The 15,539-nt window shown below is 43.9% G+C and overlaps 1 protein-coding gene across 3 annotated transcripts in view; it reads right to left on the reverse strand.

The window, feature by feature from the left end:
• Positions 1 to 15,539, reverse strand: part of VWA8 (von Willebrand factor A domain containing 8) — a 678,220-nt gene that overhangs the window by 560,685 nt on the left and 101,996 nt on the right. For all 3 annotated transcript variants that reach the window (XM_077483183.1, XM_077483182.1, XM_077483184.1), the window contains exons 4-5: positions 14,631 to 14,761; positions 11,763 to 11,873 (exon numbers count right to left, since the gene is read on the reverse strand). In XM_077483183.1, coding sequence (XP_077339309.1) covers positions 11,763 to 11,873; positions 14,631 to 14,761 — 242 coding nt within the window. The remainder of the gene's footprint in view (positions 1 to 11,762; positions 11,874 to 14,630; positions 14,762 to 15,539) is intronic.

Consider the following 15,539-nt stretch of genomic DNA (forward strand, 5'->3'; position numbering starts at 1 on the left):
GAAAAAGAAATGAACTGTGCCAATTAACCCGGGGGGCGGCACAGTGGTGTAGTGGTTAGCACTTTCACTCTCTCACACTCTCACTCTCAGTAAAAAAGGTCGCTGGTTCGAATCCCAACCACGACACTACCTGCCTGGAGTTTGAATTTTCTCCCTGTGCTTGCGTGGGTTTCCTCGGGGTACTCCGGTTTCCTCCCACACTCCAAAGACATGCAGGTAGGTTAATTGGCTTCTGTCCAAAATTGGACCTAGTATAAGAATGGTGACCTTGGATTGTGGGCTCCTTGAGGGTAGGGACTGATGTGAGTATGCAACGTACAGGGATAGGGATAATTGTAGACACTCACTCAGGTTGAACTGGATGGACTGGTGTCTTTATTCAACCTTACTATGTAACTATGTAACCCAGAGGCCTGTAGTCAGAGAAAATGTATTTAGGACCTGAAGAGTCCCATGTAAAGAGGGATCCGCATCATTATGGAACAATAATAGGTCATTGGCATACAAGTCTACCATCTCCTCAAATCAGCCCACTGTTAAATCCCAAATTACAGGGGAAACATGGAGGGCCTCCATGATAGGTTTCATGGCTAGAGCAAAAAGTGTGGGAGAGAGGGGGCAGCCCAACCTGGTACCCTTGTTTAGCCGAAAGAGGGCCAAAAGGAGGCCAACAAAGCGTATAGAGGCTTATACTATATAGCTACTATATAAGGTTCTCAACCAATCTATGAAGCAGAACGGAAAGCCCATCCTCTGGAGAACCTCCTACAAGTACAGCCATTACACAATTTTAAAAGGTTTTCTCTATGTCCAGGGAGGCTGTAGAGCCCCAGTTCAGGTGTTGAGCATGCATATTAGAGAATAACCTGCCCAAATTAATATCTGTAGATTTGTTAGGCATGAAACATGTTTGGTCTTGACCTACTTGGTTACGGACAATTCAACTCAGTCTAGAGTATAGCATTTTAGTAAGTATTTTCAAATCACAAATTAAGAAGGGCTATGGGCCTATAATAATAGGTACAAAGCACTGGGTTCTTGGGAGGTTTGTAAATCAATATAATGTGTGTCTCTCACATAGAAAGGGTAGAGTGCCTATAGTCAGGCACGTATTATTCAAAGATGCCAGTTATGGGGCTAAAATTTTGCATGAGATTTGAAAATTGCAATGGGGAGGCCATCGGCTCAGAGCCCTTGCTATTGGGAAAGGGGAGGATAGCCTGCAAGACTTCTTCAGGGGTAATCTCATGTTCCAGCATAGCACACCAAGGCCAGGGGATTTAATAAAGGGACAAGCGACAAAGGGTGAAAATCAGACTGCAATGAGGAGGTATAAAGGGTAGTGTAGTAGATAGTGAATTCTGCCAAGAGACCATAGTGCCATCTGGCATGCAAACTGCAGAAATTATAGTCAGCGGTCTCTCGTGTGCTAGCATAGCAAGAACCCTCAGCTAAGTGTAGGATGTGCAGCGGTGGTCAAAAGTTGAGAATAACACAAATATTAATTTTCACAAAGTCTGCTGCCTCAGTGTTTTTAGATCTATTTGTCAGATGGTATACTGAAGCATAATTGCAAACATTTCAGAAGTGTCAAAGGCCTTTATTGACAATTGCATGAAATTTATACATAGAGTCAAAATTTGCAGCATCGACCCTTCTTTTTCAAGACCTCTGCAATTCGCCCTGGCATGCTATCAATCAACTTCTAGGCCACATCTGGACTGATGGTAACCCATTCCTGCATAATCAATGCTTGGAGTTTGTCAGAATTTGTGAGGTTTATTTTGTTCACCTGCCTATTGAGGATTGACCACAAGTTCTCAATAGGATTAAGGACTGGGGAGTTTCCTGGCCATGGACCCAAAATGTCCATGTTTTGTTGCCCATGCCACTTAGTTATCACTTTTGCCTTATGGTAAGGTGCTCCATCATGCTGGAAAAGACATTGTTTGTCGCCAAACTGTTCTTGGATGGTTGGAAGAAGTTGCTCTCGGAGGATATTTTTGTACCATTCTTTATTCATAGCTGTGTTCTTAGCCAAGGATATTTCTGGATAACCCAAACAATCAGAAACGGCATTCAGAGAAAATTACTTTACCCCAGTCCTCAGCAGTCCAATCACTATTTTTTGCAGATTAACAGTATGTCCCTGATGTTTTTCCTGGAGAGAAGTGTCTTCTTTGCTGCCCTTCTTGATACCAGGTCATCCTTTAAAAATCTTCTCCTCACTGTGCGTGCAGATGCACTGACACCTGCCTATTGCCATTCCTGAGCAAGCTCTGCGCTGGTGGTGTCCCGATCCCGCAGCTGAATCAGCTGTAGGAAACGGCCCTGGTACAAATTGGTGGATATTATTTGGTCTTTGTGAAAGTTAGAGAGTCCACAAGCTATGGTGTCAATATCTGAAAATTGATCACACCTGAAGTACTGACGTCCTATTTCAATTCTTGAGACCCTAACATGTCAGAAAAGTACAAATACCCCACAAATGACCCCTTTTTGGAAAGAAGACATTCCAATGTATTTAGTAAGAGGCATGATGAGTTTTTTTGAAGTTGTCATTTTTTCCCACAATTCTTTGCAAAATCAAGATTTATTTCCTTTTTTTTTTTTTTCACAAAATTGTCATATTATCAGTTTATTTCTCACACACAGCATATGCATACCACAAATTAGACCCCAAAACACATTCTACTATTGCTCCCCAGTACGGCGATACCACACGTGTTAGACTTTTACACAGTGTGGGCACATACAGAGGCCCAACATGCAGGGAGCGCCATCAGGCGTTCTTGAGCATCCAGGCCAATTCTGACATTTCTCTCCTACATGTAAAAATCATCATTTATTTGCTAGAAAATTACATAGAAACCCAAAAAATTATATATGTTTTTTAGCAAACATCCTGGGGAATACAATGGTGGTTGTTGCAACTTTTTATCTTGCACGGTATTTGCGCAGAAATTTTTCGAATGCTTTTTTGGAAAAAAAACGATTTTGTGCTTTAACCACTTCAATACAGGGCACTTAAACACCTTCCCGCCCAGACCAATTTTCAGCTTTCAGTACTCTTTCAAGCTACACTGTATCCAAACAAAATTTGTATCATTTTTTTCTTACAATTATAGCTTTCTTTTGGTACTATTTAATCACCGCTGAGTTTTTTATTTTTTGCGATATAAGCGGAAAAAGAGCGAAATTTTTGAAAAAAAAAAACACTTTTTTTTCGTTTCTATTATTATTATTTTGTCTGTGTGAAAGTTATAGAGTCTACAATTTAGGGTGCAAATCACTGAAAATTGATCACATCTGATCACACCTGATGTACTGAAGGCCTATCTCATTTCTTGAGACACTAACAATCAAGGAAAGTACAAATACCCCCCAAATGACCCCTTTTTGGAAAGTAGACAGTCCAATGTATTTAGTAAGAGGCATGGTGAGTTTTTTGAAGTTGTTATTTTTCCCAAAATTCTTTGCAAAATTAAGACTTTTTTTTTTTTAACACAAACTTATTGTATTCACAGGTTATTTCTTGAACACAGCATGCGCATACTTGCAACAAACGCCACAAATACAATCTGCTACTCCTCCTGAGTATGGCAATACCACATGTATGAGACTTTTACACAGCCTGGCCACATACAGAGGCCTAATATCCAAGTAGCACCTCCAGGCATTCTAGGAGTAAAATTACACATATAATTTCATGATGACCTAGCTCAGTTTTGAAGGCCCTGGAGCACCAGGACAATGGAAATGCCCACAAAATGACCCCATTTTGGAAAGCAAACACCCCAACGTATAATCTATGAGGCATAATGAGTCTTTTTAACGGTTCATTTTTTTCCAGAAGTTTTCAGAAAACGTGGGAAAAAAATGAAAATGCATTTTTTTTACACAAAGTTGTCCATTTATAAGATATTTCCGACACATAGCATGTACATAGCAAAAGTGACACCCCAAAATACATTCTGCTACTCCTGAGTATGGCGATACCACATGTGTGAGACTTTTACACAGCCTGGCCACATACAGAGGCCTAACATCCAAATAGCACCTCCAGTCGTCCTAGGAGCATAAATTACACATATAATTTCCTGACTACCAATCAAATTTTTGAAGGCTCTTCATATTTCTAACACATAACCTGTACATACCAAATAACAAAAGATTACCTGTGGTTTTAGTAGTGTAGTGGTCCACAGAAGAGAGCATCGGTCCAGGCACCAGGCAGGGATGTGGTCAGCGACAGCAAAAGCAATCATCCAGGCAGCAGGCAGGAATACTGTCCATAGTTAGTTCAGGCAGGGATACTGTCAGCACAGCCAAAGCATTGGTCCAGGTAGCAGGCAGAGATGTCCAGGCAGAAATACTGTCTATTGTTAGTAGAGGCAGCAGGCCGAGATATGGTCAACACAGCCAAATTATTGGTCCAGGCAGCAGAAAGATTCACAGTCCATAAAGTCCTGGGTCATTACAGGCAGCAATATGGTCAGCACAGCCAAAGTATTGGTCCAGGCAGAAGGAAGGGCCATCAAGCTTAGGGCCAGGGGGACAGGGGTAGAGGCTTCTCCCACCCAAATCTCTTTGAAGCCTCCGGGCAACCAGACCCTGTTCTAGGAGCACAGAAAACCAAAAACTGATTTTCTCTACTCAGAACGCTATTCTGAAGCCCCTCACATATGTGAGACCCCTGCATACTGAAGTAGAAGGGCAAAAGATCAGTCCAAGTGGCAGGCAAAAACATGGTCGATTTAACAGGCCGAGGTCGGTGCACGTGGAAATCAGAAACGTGGTTAAAACTTCAGGCAAAGGCATGGTCGGTAAACAGGCCGAGGTCGGTGCACGTGGCAGTCAGAAGCATGGTTAAAACGGCAGTCAAAGGCATCGTCGGTAAACAGGCTGAGGTTGGTGCACGTGGCAGTCAGAAACATGGTTAAAACAGCAGGCAAAGGCATCGTTGGTAAACAGGCTGAGGTTGGTGCACGTGGAAGTCCAGAAACGTGGTTTCAAAACGACAGGCAAAGACATTGTCGGTAAACAGGCCAGGGTCAGTTAACATGGAAGGTAGAAACATGGTGGCAGGAAAATGATGCACAGAGGTAATTGAAATGGGGAAATGGCAGTCTGTTACTAATAAGGGGAACTAATATCGGATGGATGTGTGATACTTTTTGAAACAATCACTGATACACAGGCCAGGTTGGGAGGGACAATCAGGACAATAATAAATTGTATCTCTTCTAACTCCTCTATTTGAGCATACACGACATCTCTTTTGGCGTCTTCTTCCAGATTCTGTGGGGGGAATGCTATAGGGAAAATGTTGTTCATGTAGTCGAATCACACAGTCAGAGCGAATGCTTCCTGGGGTGGGTCCTTGCTGGTAAATAAGGGCAGTGATAATGTTTTCAATATATTTGAGGTAGCTGATGGGTTGGTTTTGGGGTGACTTTTGATAGCAGAAAAATGAATTGAACATGGCCATATGAAACAGATGAAATGCGACTTTTTTATACCAATATCTGGACTTGCGGGTTGATAAATACGGTTGCAGCATCTGATCATTTAAATCCACTCCCCCCATATAAAGATTGTAGTCATTGACACATTCAGGCTTTACTATGGGGCCACGTCTTCTCTGAATCTCCACCAAGGTGTCATTGTGAATGGTACTCATCATATGAACATCCTTCTTGTCCCGCCACTTCATGGCCAACACCTCCTCATTCCTCATGAATGCGGCTTCCCCTTTTGTAGCCGTTTTGATAATAAATTCTGTGGGAAGCCCTTCCTATTTTTTCGGAAGGTACCGCAGGCCAGGGTTTTTTCACGATACAGGTGACGGAAAAGGGGCAAGCTGCTGTAGTAATTATCTACATATAAGTGGTAACCTTTTTTGAACAGGGGGTATGCAAGGTCCCACACAATTTTACCACTGGTTCCTATATATGTGGGGCACTCACGGGGCTGGAGCTGGGAGTCTTTTCCCTCATAAATACGAAATGTGTACACGTATCCAGTGGCTCGGTCACATAATTTATTCAATTTCACACCGTACCTGGCTCTCTTACTTGGGATATACTGCTTCATATGTAGCCGGCCAGTAAAGTGGATAAGGGATTCGTCTACACAAATATTTTGGTCGGGGATAAAGACTTCAGAAAATCGTTTGGTAAAAGAATTTATTAGGGGGCGAATCTTATATAATTTGTCGTGGTTGGGATGATCTTGGGGAGAGCACTGCGAATTGTCATTGAAATGTAGGAAGCGCATAATCATATCGTACCGTGACCTGGACATAACAGAAGAATATATGGGCATGTGGTGGATGGGGTGGGTGGACCAGTAGGCATGCAGTTCGTTTTTCTTTGTAAGCCCCATATTAAAAGTAAGGCCCAAAAACAATTTTAATTCGTCTAGTGTTAGACGTCGCCATTGGAACATACGGGCGTAGGATGTACTGGGGTTGGCAGCAATAAATTGCTCTGCATAGAGATTTGTTTGGTCAACCATGTACTGCAACAAATCTTCGGGGAAAAACAAATAGAAATAGTCCAAATGTGCAAAATTTGAAGTGTTGGGTTGCACACCTGGCTGTGCAGTGAAAGGGGGGATTGTAGCAGATCCTGAGTTGGCAGGTAACCATAAGGGGTTTGCCAGGGCATCGGGAAGGTAGGACTGGGCCTGGATTCTTTGGGCTCGATGTGCAATTCCAGTACTTGTACTGGGTTCCTCTTCTTGGGGTCTGGCGCTGCTGGTGGTAGGCAGGTGTTCTGATCTTGGTCCTGATTGCCTTACTCTTGTAGGAGGGGCGGTTTCTTCCGCTGACTCGGACTCCGATCCACTACCCTCCACTGGTTCGTATTCCGAACCAGAATTGGATAACGAGAGCTCCCCGCTGCTCTCATCATCCGACATGGTGAGGATGTTATATGCCTCCTCAGCTGTGTAAACTCTTTGGGACATGGTGGTACTTTTGACGGGCTTCTGTGACAAAACTGGTGGTGGTACTGACAGCTCACTGATGGCGGGCCTGTGTGATGGTACTGACAGGTTACTGATGGCCTGTGTGATGGTACTTTATAGCGGGACTGTGAAGCGGTAGTGATGTCGGGCCTGTGTGACAGATGGGCTGTCAGATCCAGATGGTTCTGATGGCGGTACTAATAGCGGCACTGATAGCGGTACTGTTAGTGGTACTGATGGTGGCCTGTATGACAGATGGGCTGTCAGATCCAGATGGTACTGATGGTGGTACCGATGGCAGGCTTTGTGACAGATGGGCTGTCAGATTCAGATGATACTGATGCCGGTGCTAATGGCGGTGGCTGTGCTGATGGCGGTGGCTGTGCTGATGGCGGTAACGGTTGTGGTGCTAATGGCGGTGGCTGTGCTGATGGCGGTACCGATGGGGGTGCTGATGGCGGGCTGCGACAGGTCCTGCTGGGCTGCGACAGGTCCTGCTGGGCTGCGACAGGTCCTGCTGGGCTGCGACAGGTCCTGCTGGGCTGCGACAGGTCCTGATGGGCTGCGACAGGTCCTGATGGGCTGCGACAGGTCCTGATGGGCTGCGACAGGTCCTGATGGGCTGCGACAGGTCCTGATGGGCTGCGACAGGTTCTGATGGGCTGCGACAGGTGGGCTGTGGCAGGTGGGCTGTGACAGGTCCTGATGGGCTGTGACAGGTGGGCTGCGACAGGTCCTGATGGGCTGTGATGGGTTTTCTTTATTGGCAAGGGGGGATTTGTGTTGAGCACAGTAAATATAAAGCAATAAAGTGTTAAACTCACAGATCAGATCTCTCCTTCTCTCTCCTCACGATCGGTGTGAGGAGAGAGAAGGAGAGATCCTGGATACTGCTGCAGTGTTTATACTTATGACCGGCTGTGATTGGACACAGCCGATCACGTGGGTAAACAGCCATTTCATTGGCTGTTTACCCTGATCGGGGAAGCGCTGTGTCCGAGGGACAAGCGTCATCCCCGATCGCCGTGGTGCACGCCCCCGGGGGGGGCAATTGCAGTGTATCCTACAGGACGTCATATGACGTGATGTCAGGATAACAAAACCACTTTGCCGCCGTCTATTTGTAATAGGGCGGGCGGCAAGTGGTTAAAAAAAAAACACAGTAAAGGTAGCCCAATTTTTGCATAATGTGAAAGATGAAGTTACGCTGAGTAAATAGATACCTAACATGTCACTCTTCAAAATTGCACATGCTCGTGGAATTGCGCCAAACGTCGCTACTTAAAAATCCCCATAGGCGACGCTTTACATTTTTTTTTACTGGTTACATGTTTTGAGTTACAGAGAAGGTCTAAGGCTATAATTATTGCTCTCGCTCTAACGTTCGCAGCGATACTTCACATGTGTGGTTTGAACACCGGTTTCATATGTGGGCGGGACTTACGTATGCGCTTGCTTCTGCATGCGAGCACATGGGGACAGGGGCGCTTTAAAAAAAAAATTCTTATTGTTCATTTTACTTTATTTATTTTAGTTTGACATTTTTTTCCCCAAAAATAAATTTTTTGATCACTTTTATTCCTTTTACTATGTAAACATTCCTTGTAATAGGAATATGGCATGACAGGTCCTCTTTACAGTGAGATATGGGGTCAATAAGACCCCACATCTCACCTCTAAGCTGGGAAGCCTGAAATAAAAAGACCCCACATCTCACCTCTAAGCTGGGAAGCCTTAAAACAAAAAAAAAAAAGATTCTGGCTTTGATCGTATTGGCGAGTCGGTAGAAGCACCGGAGGGCGTGGGGGGGGGGGGGGGGCGGATGTCTATGGCTGGGTATTGCAGGGTATCACAGAGTATGGATGGGTATCTCCGGGTATGGCAATTTATGGCAGTGTATTGCAGAGTAATGGCAGGGTATTGCAGAGTATTGGCTGGAATTGTAATGCAGAGTATTGGCGGGTACTGCAAAGTATTGGCAAGTATTGGCTGGTATTGCAGAGTATTGGCGGGTATTGCAGAGTATTGGCGGGTATTGCAGAGTATTAGCTGGCATTGCAGAGTATTGCAGAGTATTGGTAGGGAATTGAGCTGTACCGATCGGTATAGAGAGGGGGAGGGAGGAACCTATGTACAGATACTCCAGTCTCTGCTGTGGAACTCTGCATCTCCTCCAGGGTTACCTTAGGTCTCTGTGCTGCCTCTCTGATTAATGCCCTCCTTGCCCGCTCCGTGAGTTTTGGCGTGCAGCCGTCTCTTGCCAGGTTTGCTGTTGTGCCATGTTCTTTCCACTTGGTTATGGTAGATTTGATGGTGCACCTAGGGATCATCAAAGATTTGGATTTTTTTTTTTTTTTAAACCTACCCTTGACTTGTACTTAACAACATTGTCCCTTACTTGTTTGGAGAGTTCTTTGGTCTTCATGGCAGTGTTTGGTTAGTGGTGCCTCTTGTTTAGGTGTTGCAGCCTCTGGGGCCTCTCAAAAAGGTGTGTATATGTAATGACAGATCATGTGACACTTTGATTGCACACAGGTGGACATCATTTCACTAATTATATGACTTCTGAAGGTAATTGATTGCACCAGAGCTTTTTATGGGCTTCATAACAAAAGGGGGTTAATACATACGCACATGGCAATTATCAGTTTTTTATTTCTGAAAAATCGTTTTATGTATATATTTTTCAAATTGTACTTCACTAACTTAGACTATTGTGTTCTGATCCATCACATATACTTCACATTAAAAAAACATTGAACTAAAGGCTGTAATGTAACAGAATAGGCAAAAAAGTCAAGGGGGTGAATACTTTTGTCAGGCACTGTATATTGTAAAGCACCGAGTAAACTGTTGGCACTATATAAATCCCGTATAACGATAAATATCTGAATACTGCTGACCAATGGCAAATGGGTCATTTATTGTTTGTTTTCATTTACATCTTTCTTCTGCAAACAATATCTTGGGTTACGAGCATAATTTTTTCCAGAAGCATGCTTGTAATCCAAAGCACTAGTATATCAAAGCGAGTCTCCCCATAAGAAATAATGGAAACTCATATGATTTGTTCCACAACCACTGCTGGTGTATGCAGTACTGTATGTGGCCAGAGGTGAGGGGGCGCTGGTGGCTCCCATCGCTTCCTGTAGAACTCAGAGACACTCGGAACTGTTGACACTTTCGGGTGCTCCGACGCATGTTACGCCCGCCCCACCCAGCTGGGAGAGTCTCAGAGTGTCTCCGAGCCACCAGCGACCCTGAATCTCTGGCCACATGCAGTACTGCATACAATATACAAGTAAAGGCGCAACTGTCAAGACAATAAACATGAGAAAAGAAACCACGGAATGAAATCCATTGATAATAGGGTACGAAGCCACTACAATATTAAAAGTCCAATGTAAAAGTAGGTTTTGGATGGATGGATTCCACAGACAGGGCAACCTCCACGAAGGAACTGAAACCAAGTTCCAATTTTTTTTTTTTTTTTTTTTTTTTTTTTAGAAAAGTTTCTTTCCATCTGGGCTGCAGCCTGGGTGGGTGTTTTTTGAGCAGCAGCTGAGGTGTAAGTCTGAGGCCTAGCCCTGTGTAAAGAGGCTCGGCCTGAAGGGAGACTGATCGTTGCCGGAGGCAAAGGAGAAGCCGTTCCCCGAGGGACAACTACTCTTGTTGTCGGAGACATCCATCACTAGCTGGATGAAGGAGCGCGGCCGCTACGTCATCGTGACCCAAACGCTCAGGAAACGCGAAGCTTACCAGTGACGTCATCTCCGCATGCCCGTCCACAACAGCGCTCCAAGCCTCGTTTTGAAGGAGCAGTGTCTCCACCGCGGCCGGCCTATTTACAACTAGCGGTGTGCTTTCATCACATGGCCAAGCGTTCCCTGTGAGCGGAGTGAGTGCATGACAGATCTGATGACTCCCTGATGGATTTAAATTCTATGCTTTTAATCTACTACAAAATGTGAGTTGCCTATATAGAGAATGTATTAATAAAAAACTGTACTTTATATCTACACCAGAGGCGCCCCTTTCCTGTTTTTTCAGTACTGCATACACCAGTGGCTTTACTACATGGATTGTACTGCTCGCATATCAAGTCAGTGCTCGCATTTAAAGTACAAAAAAAAAAAAAAAACTGTTGTTCATCTTTCAAAACGCTCCTATACCACGTTATTCATAATCCAAGGTATTACTGTATATTAAAACAAATTTTAGTTGATAAAGCCATTTGATGAGTAATTCAATTTACACCTACAATTACACCTTAGGCCGCGTACACACGCGGGGACTGTTCGCTCAACTTTGTCCGTCAAACAGTTTCAGCGAACAGTCCGCTCAAAATTAGCATGGACGGACTTGCCCACACACGACGAACGAACAGTTTGCTGAAACCGTGCGCGATGACGTGAACGGCACGTACGACGGGACGGAAAATACGACGTCCTATGCACTGCATTACAACTTTCGGCGTGTAAATTCTTTCTGAGCATGCGCGGAACTTAGTTTGACGAACAAGCCTACACACGAGGGGACTGTTCGCTGAAACCAAGTTTCAGCGGACAGTTTTTCGGAAATTCCGAAAAACTTTGTTCAGCAGACTGTTCGCTGAAACTGTCCGCTGAAAGCCCACACACGGGCGGACTGTCCGCCGAAACACTGTTCAGCGGACAAAGTTGGGCGAACAGTCCCCGCGTGTGTACGCGGCCTTAGATTCAACTCTGTATACATTAAGAACAAAGTTTAATCTTGACAAATGTGATAAATGTGGTGCAATAACAGCTTACCTGATCAATGTAAAATGCAGTTCCAGATCGTATCTCTCTTCGTTGTTTCAGATCAGATTCAGTGGTGTCTCGGGATAAAGCAATATATTCCACCTCTCTCTTTGTTAGCTCCTGTAACAGGAAAGGGCATAGGAGTATTCTCAAACCAAGAAAGAAACTTAGCACACTTTTTATGCACCTGGAATGTATTTAGCAAATTTAAACTGAAGGTTCAATTAGGCAAGTGTTTAGCAAAAGTTCCTTTGCTAAATGCTAAAACGTTTGCTAGTCAAGTCAGTATTAATTTTTGGTATGTCTAATTTGTCACAGTTCACATGAAATTTGTATGCAAGAGCTAACCAGTAGCAATTTAGAATATGCCATAACAAGGATAGTTAGCCTTTTTTCTTTAAAAGTACATCCATTACAAAAGTACACTCTCCGCTTTGGTCGAGCCATGTGATGTAGAAGCAGTGGCTCCCTGTGTCAGTGTGTGGTTATTGCAAGGGGAGCAGGGAGCACCAACGATGCTGGGGCAATGGAAGCCAACAGGTGACATCAAAGCTACCACAACTTAGCCCTGTTATTGAGCGCTTCCTGACACAGGGGAGTTGGAGCTTTTGCATAATGTGAATGCTGAATGTTGAACACTTTCTCCCTATGTATACCACCATAACCCTACCCCCACGCCATGAGACCTCTTAACAAGCAATGCAGCGTAACATAGGAAACAAAGGGGAGGGTGGACTGTATCCTTTACTGTACTCTAGATATGGAATTAACATTTACCCAAATTGTACAGGACACAGGCTGGATATTCATAGACCCTGGTCGCTGAATGAGAATGGGGACGACAAACAGGCAAACATAACTGTACCAACAGGCCCAATAATAACAAGGGTTACATAAACATTAGCTCACATGAGATAATGTTTATATACACAACAAGGCTTTCCTTTTGAAAAAAGAAAAAACATTTTTTTCTAAACTCAATATAAGGTGGTCATGACAACTTTCTAGATGGACCAATCAGGACTAAAACCTCCAGCACTGACAATATGAGCAGGTTATGCTCCTTAAAAACACTATATCAATATTTACTAACTTTTTTCCTTTCCTCTACTGAAATCTCCCCTGGGGCCACACGTGGCTGGGCTGTCATCTACTGTTATAGCACTTGAGGCCCCTCCCTCTTTTTTATTTTTTTTTATTTTAGGAATTACCTTTATGATGATTTTTTTCATATGACAGTTTGCCCACGCGTGTTGTCACATGGCTTCCAGACGTTTTCTTTTTAAAGCGGAGGTCCACCCTAAAGTGGACCTTCCGCTCATTGGAACCCTCCCCTCCTCCGGCGCCACAATTGGCACCTTTCAGGGGGGAGGAGGGTGCAGTACAGGTATCTGCACCCACTTCCGGCGTAGATTCTGCAGAAGGTACGCCCTTTCCGCAGAATCTACGCCCCTTTCCGAAGGTCCCCCGCTGCCTGCTGGGAAACACACAGATCCCAGGGACAGCGGGGACCATCCTTATTGCGCAGCGCGACTCACGCATGCGCAGTAGGGAACCGGGAAATGAAGCCGAAAGGTTCAACTTCCTGATTCCCATACCCAAGATGCCGGCGGCAGCACCCGAGAGACGATCGAGAGATCGGCTTCGGGTGCCGACATCGCGGGCACGCTGGGCGGGTAAGTGTCATTATTTTAAAAGTCAGCAGCTGCAGTATTTGTAGCTGCTGGCTTTTAAAAAAAAAACACGGCGGACTCCCACTTTAAGTGTTATAATTGTTGTCTGTGTCTTTTTGTGTGGTCATTACTTCATCATAGTGACTTCCTATAAGCCAGCTTTGGTGAAGCTGTATTTTTCTACATTTGGGCCTGAGATTGTGCCAACCTTTTTGCAATATAATAAAAACGTTAAATTTTTTATGATAACTCTAATATGATGTGATTTCTGCTGCCATTTCTAACCTTTTCCCAGTATCTTTTGCTGGGCTGCCTTTTGTGATATGTGATGCTGGGAGGAGCCCATTTGGTCATGCTGAGCACATACACACAGCTTTAGGTAATCACCTGGCTGGGCTTTCTGCCTAAGCTTTTCAGGGTTTGATTGAAGACAGCATTGGCTGCCCATGATTTTTCCTATATCCTCTGCACTCTTCCGCTCCCTCTGAGCAGGTGTTTTCACTATATCCACACTTCATATGTATCTACTTTTTATCTGTTTACTGTTCAATACTTTTCAATGATATAATACACCTTCATATACTCATAGTCTACCTGATTTAATAACTTTTACAGCATTGAAGAAATGGTTTTCCTTTTTAACACTTGTTTCCTTTTCCATGGGGATCATTATGTTCGTCCGGCTTTCCTGTGGGCCCCTTCCTCTGCTCCTGGGATGAATATTTCAAGCAGCCACCAGTTTTCATGTTGGTGCACTCACCCGTGATGATGTGGTAGGTAAGAAACCACGAAATGTTTATCGAGTCAATTTTGATGCACCATTTTCTTTTTAGATGGTTTTATTTCATCTACTCCCAAACTACCCCACCATGCTGCTTTTCAAGCAATCCTTTACTATGGATAATTGTCCAATACCTCAATATGTCATCTCCAAATAGCTATGATTGTTTTTATGAATATCTGGTCAATAATAAGTGATTGTTATGCTTATTTACCATGCATGTACTCATATTGCCATGTCATGTTTTTTGATGAATAAAACATGTCTTGTTACATTGACTCATCTTTTAGCCATGCTGGATCTACCTCATTTAAAGTTCCAAACCCTCTTTTCTTGCATACAGATAGGGATGGAGCTGTGTGATCCCATAAACCTCATTTAAAGTTCCAAAACCCCCTCTTTTTTGAACGTGCCTAAACTTACCAAATACTGCATAGCAATGGAACGCCTTAGTGGACCTGGGGGACCAATGAGGAAGACATCTTGTCCCAGGAGGTCTTTCTGCATTATCCATCTTAAGTGTTGGACAACTGCTTGGCATAGTGGATCAGCAACTAAAAATAAACAAAACAACTATTTTAGAAAAAAAATCTAGTGTTTTATGCATCTTAATTTTATAAAGAAGTGAATGAGATAAGCAACAATATTGTTGTAGGCTACAATATTAAAGTAGACCTTTAGTAACTTTACACGTTTGCTTGATTAAAGGGGTTGTAAACCCTCAAGGTTTTTCACCTTAACGTATTCTATGCATTAAGGTGAAAAACCTTCTGTAGTGCAGCAGCCCTCCAGAGCCCCCCCCCCCCCTTTTACTTACCTGAACCCAATATTTCCAGCGACGAGAATGAGCCCAGCAGCTCCAGCCGCTGTGTCGGGTCCTAACTGGCTATATTGGCTCCCGCTGCTGTCAAATCCAGTGACACGGGAGCCGGGGGCGGGGCCAAGTCCTGCTGTCTGTGTTAATAGACGCAGCAGCAGGACACGAAAGCATGCACGGGTATCACCCTTGGAATGTGGGTCTCTGAGGGGGTACTCAATGCGGGGAGGAGCCAGGAGCGCCACTGGGAGACCCAAGAGGAGGCCACTGTGCAAAACCCTTGCACGGATCAGGTAAATATAGCATGTTTGTTATTTAAAAAAAAAAAAAAAAAAACAACCTTTACAACCCCTTTAAATTACTAACAAGTCACAGTATACAGTAATGGTGGCATGTCAAAAGATTATTCATAATTTCTCATTAATCCCTTGTATACCAAGGCATTTATAAATGTTTAGAAATGTCCTAATATTCAAGTGGTTAAAACAAGCTTACAGCTGCTGCTTCAGTCATGA

This window comes from Lithobates pipiens, unplaced genomic scaffold (genome assembly GCF_037356315.1).
Source record: "Lithobates pipiens isolate NorthernLeopardFrog02 unplaced genomic scaffold, aLitPip1_a1.2 Scaffold_16, whole genome shotgun sequence".
NCBI lineage: Eukaryota > Metazoa > Chordata > Amphibia > Anura > Ranidae > Lithobates > Lithobates pipiens.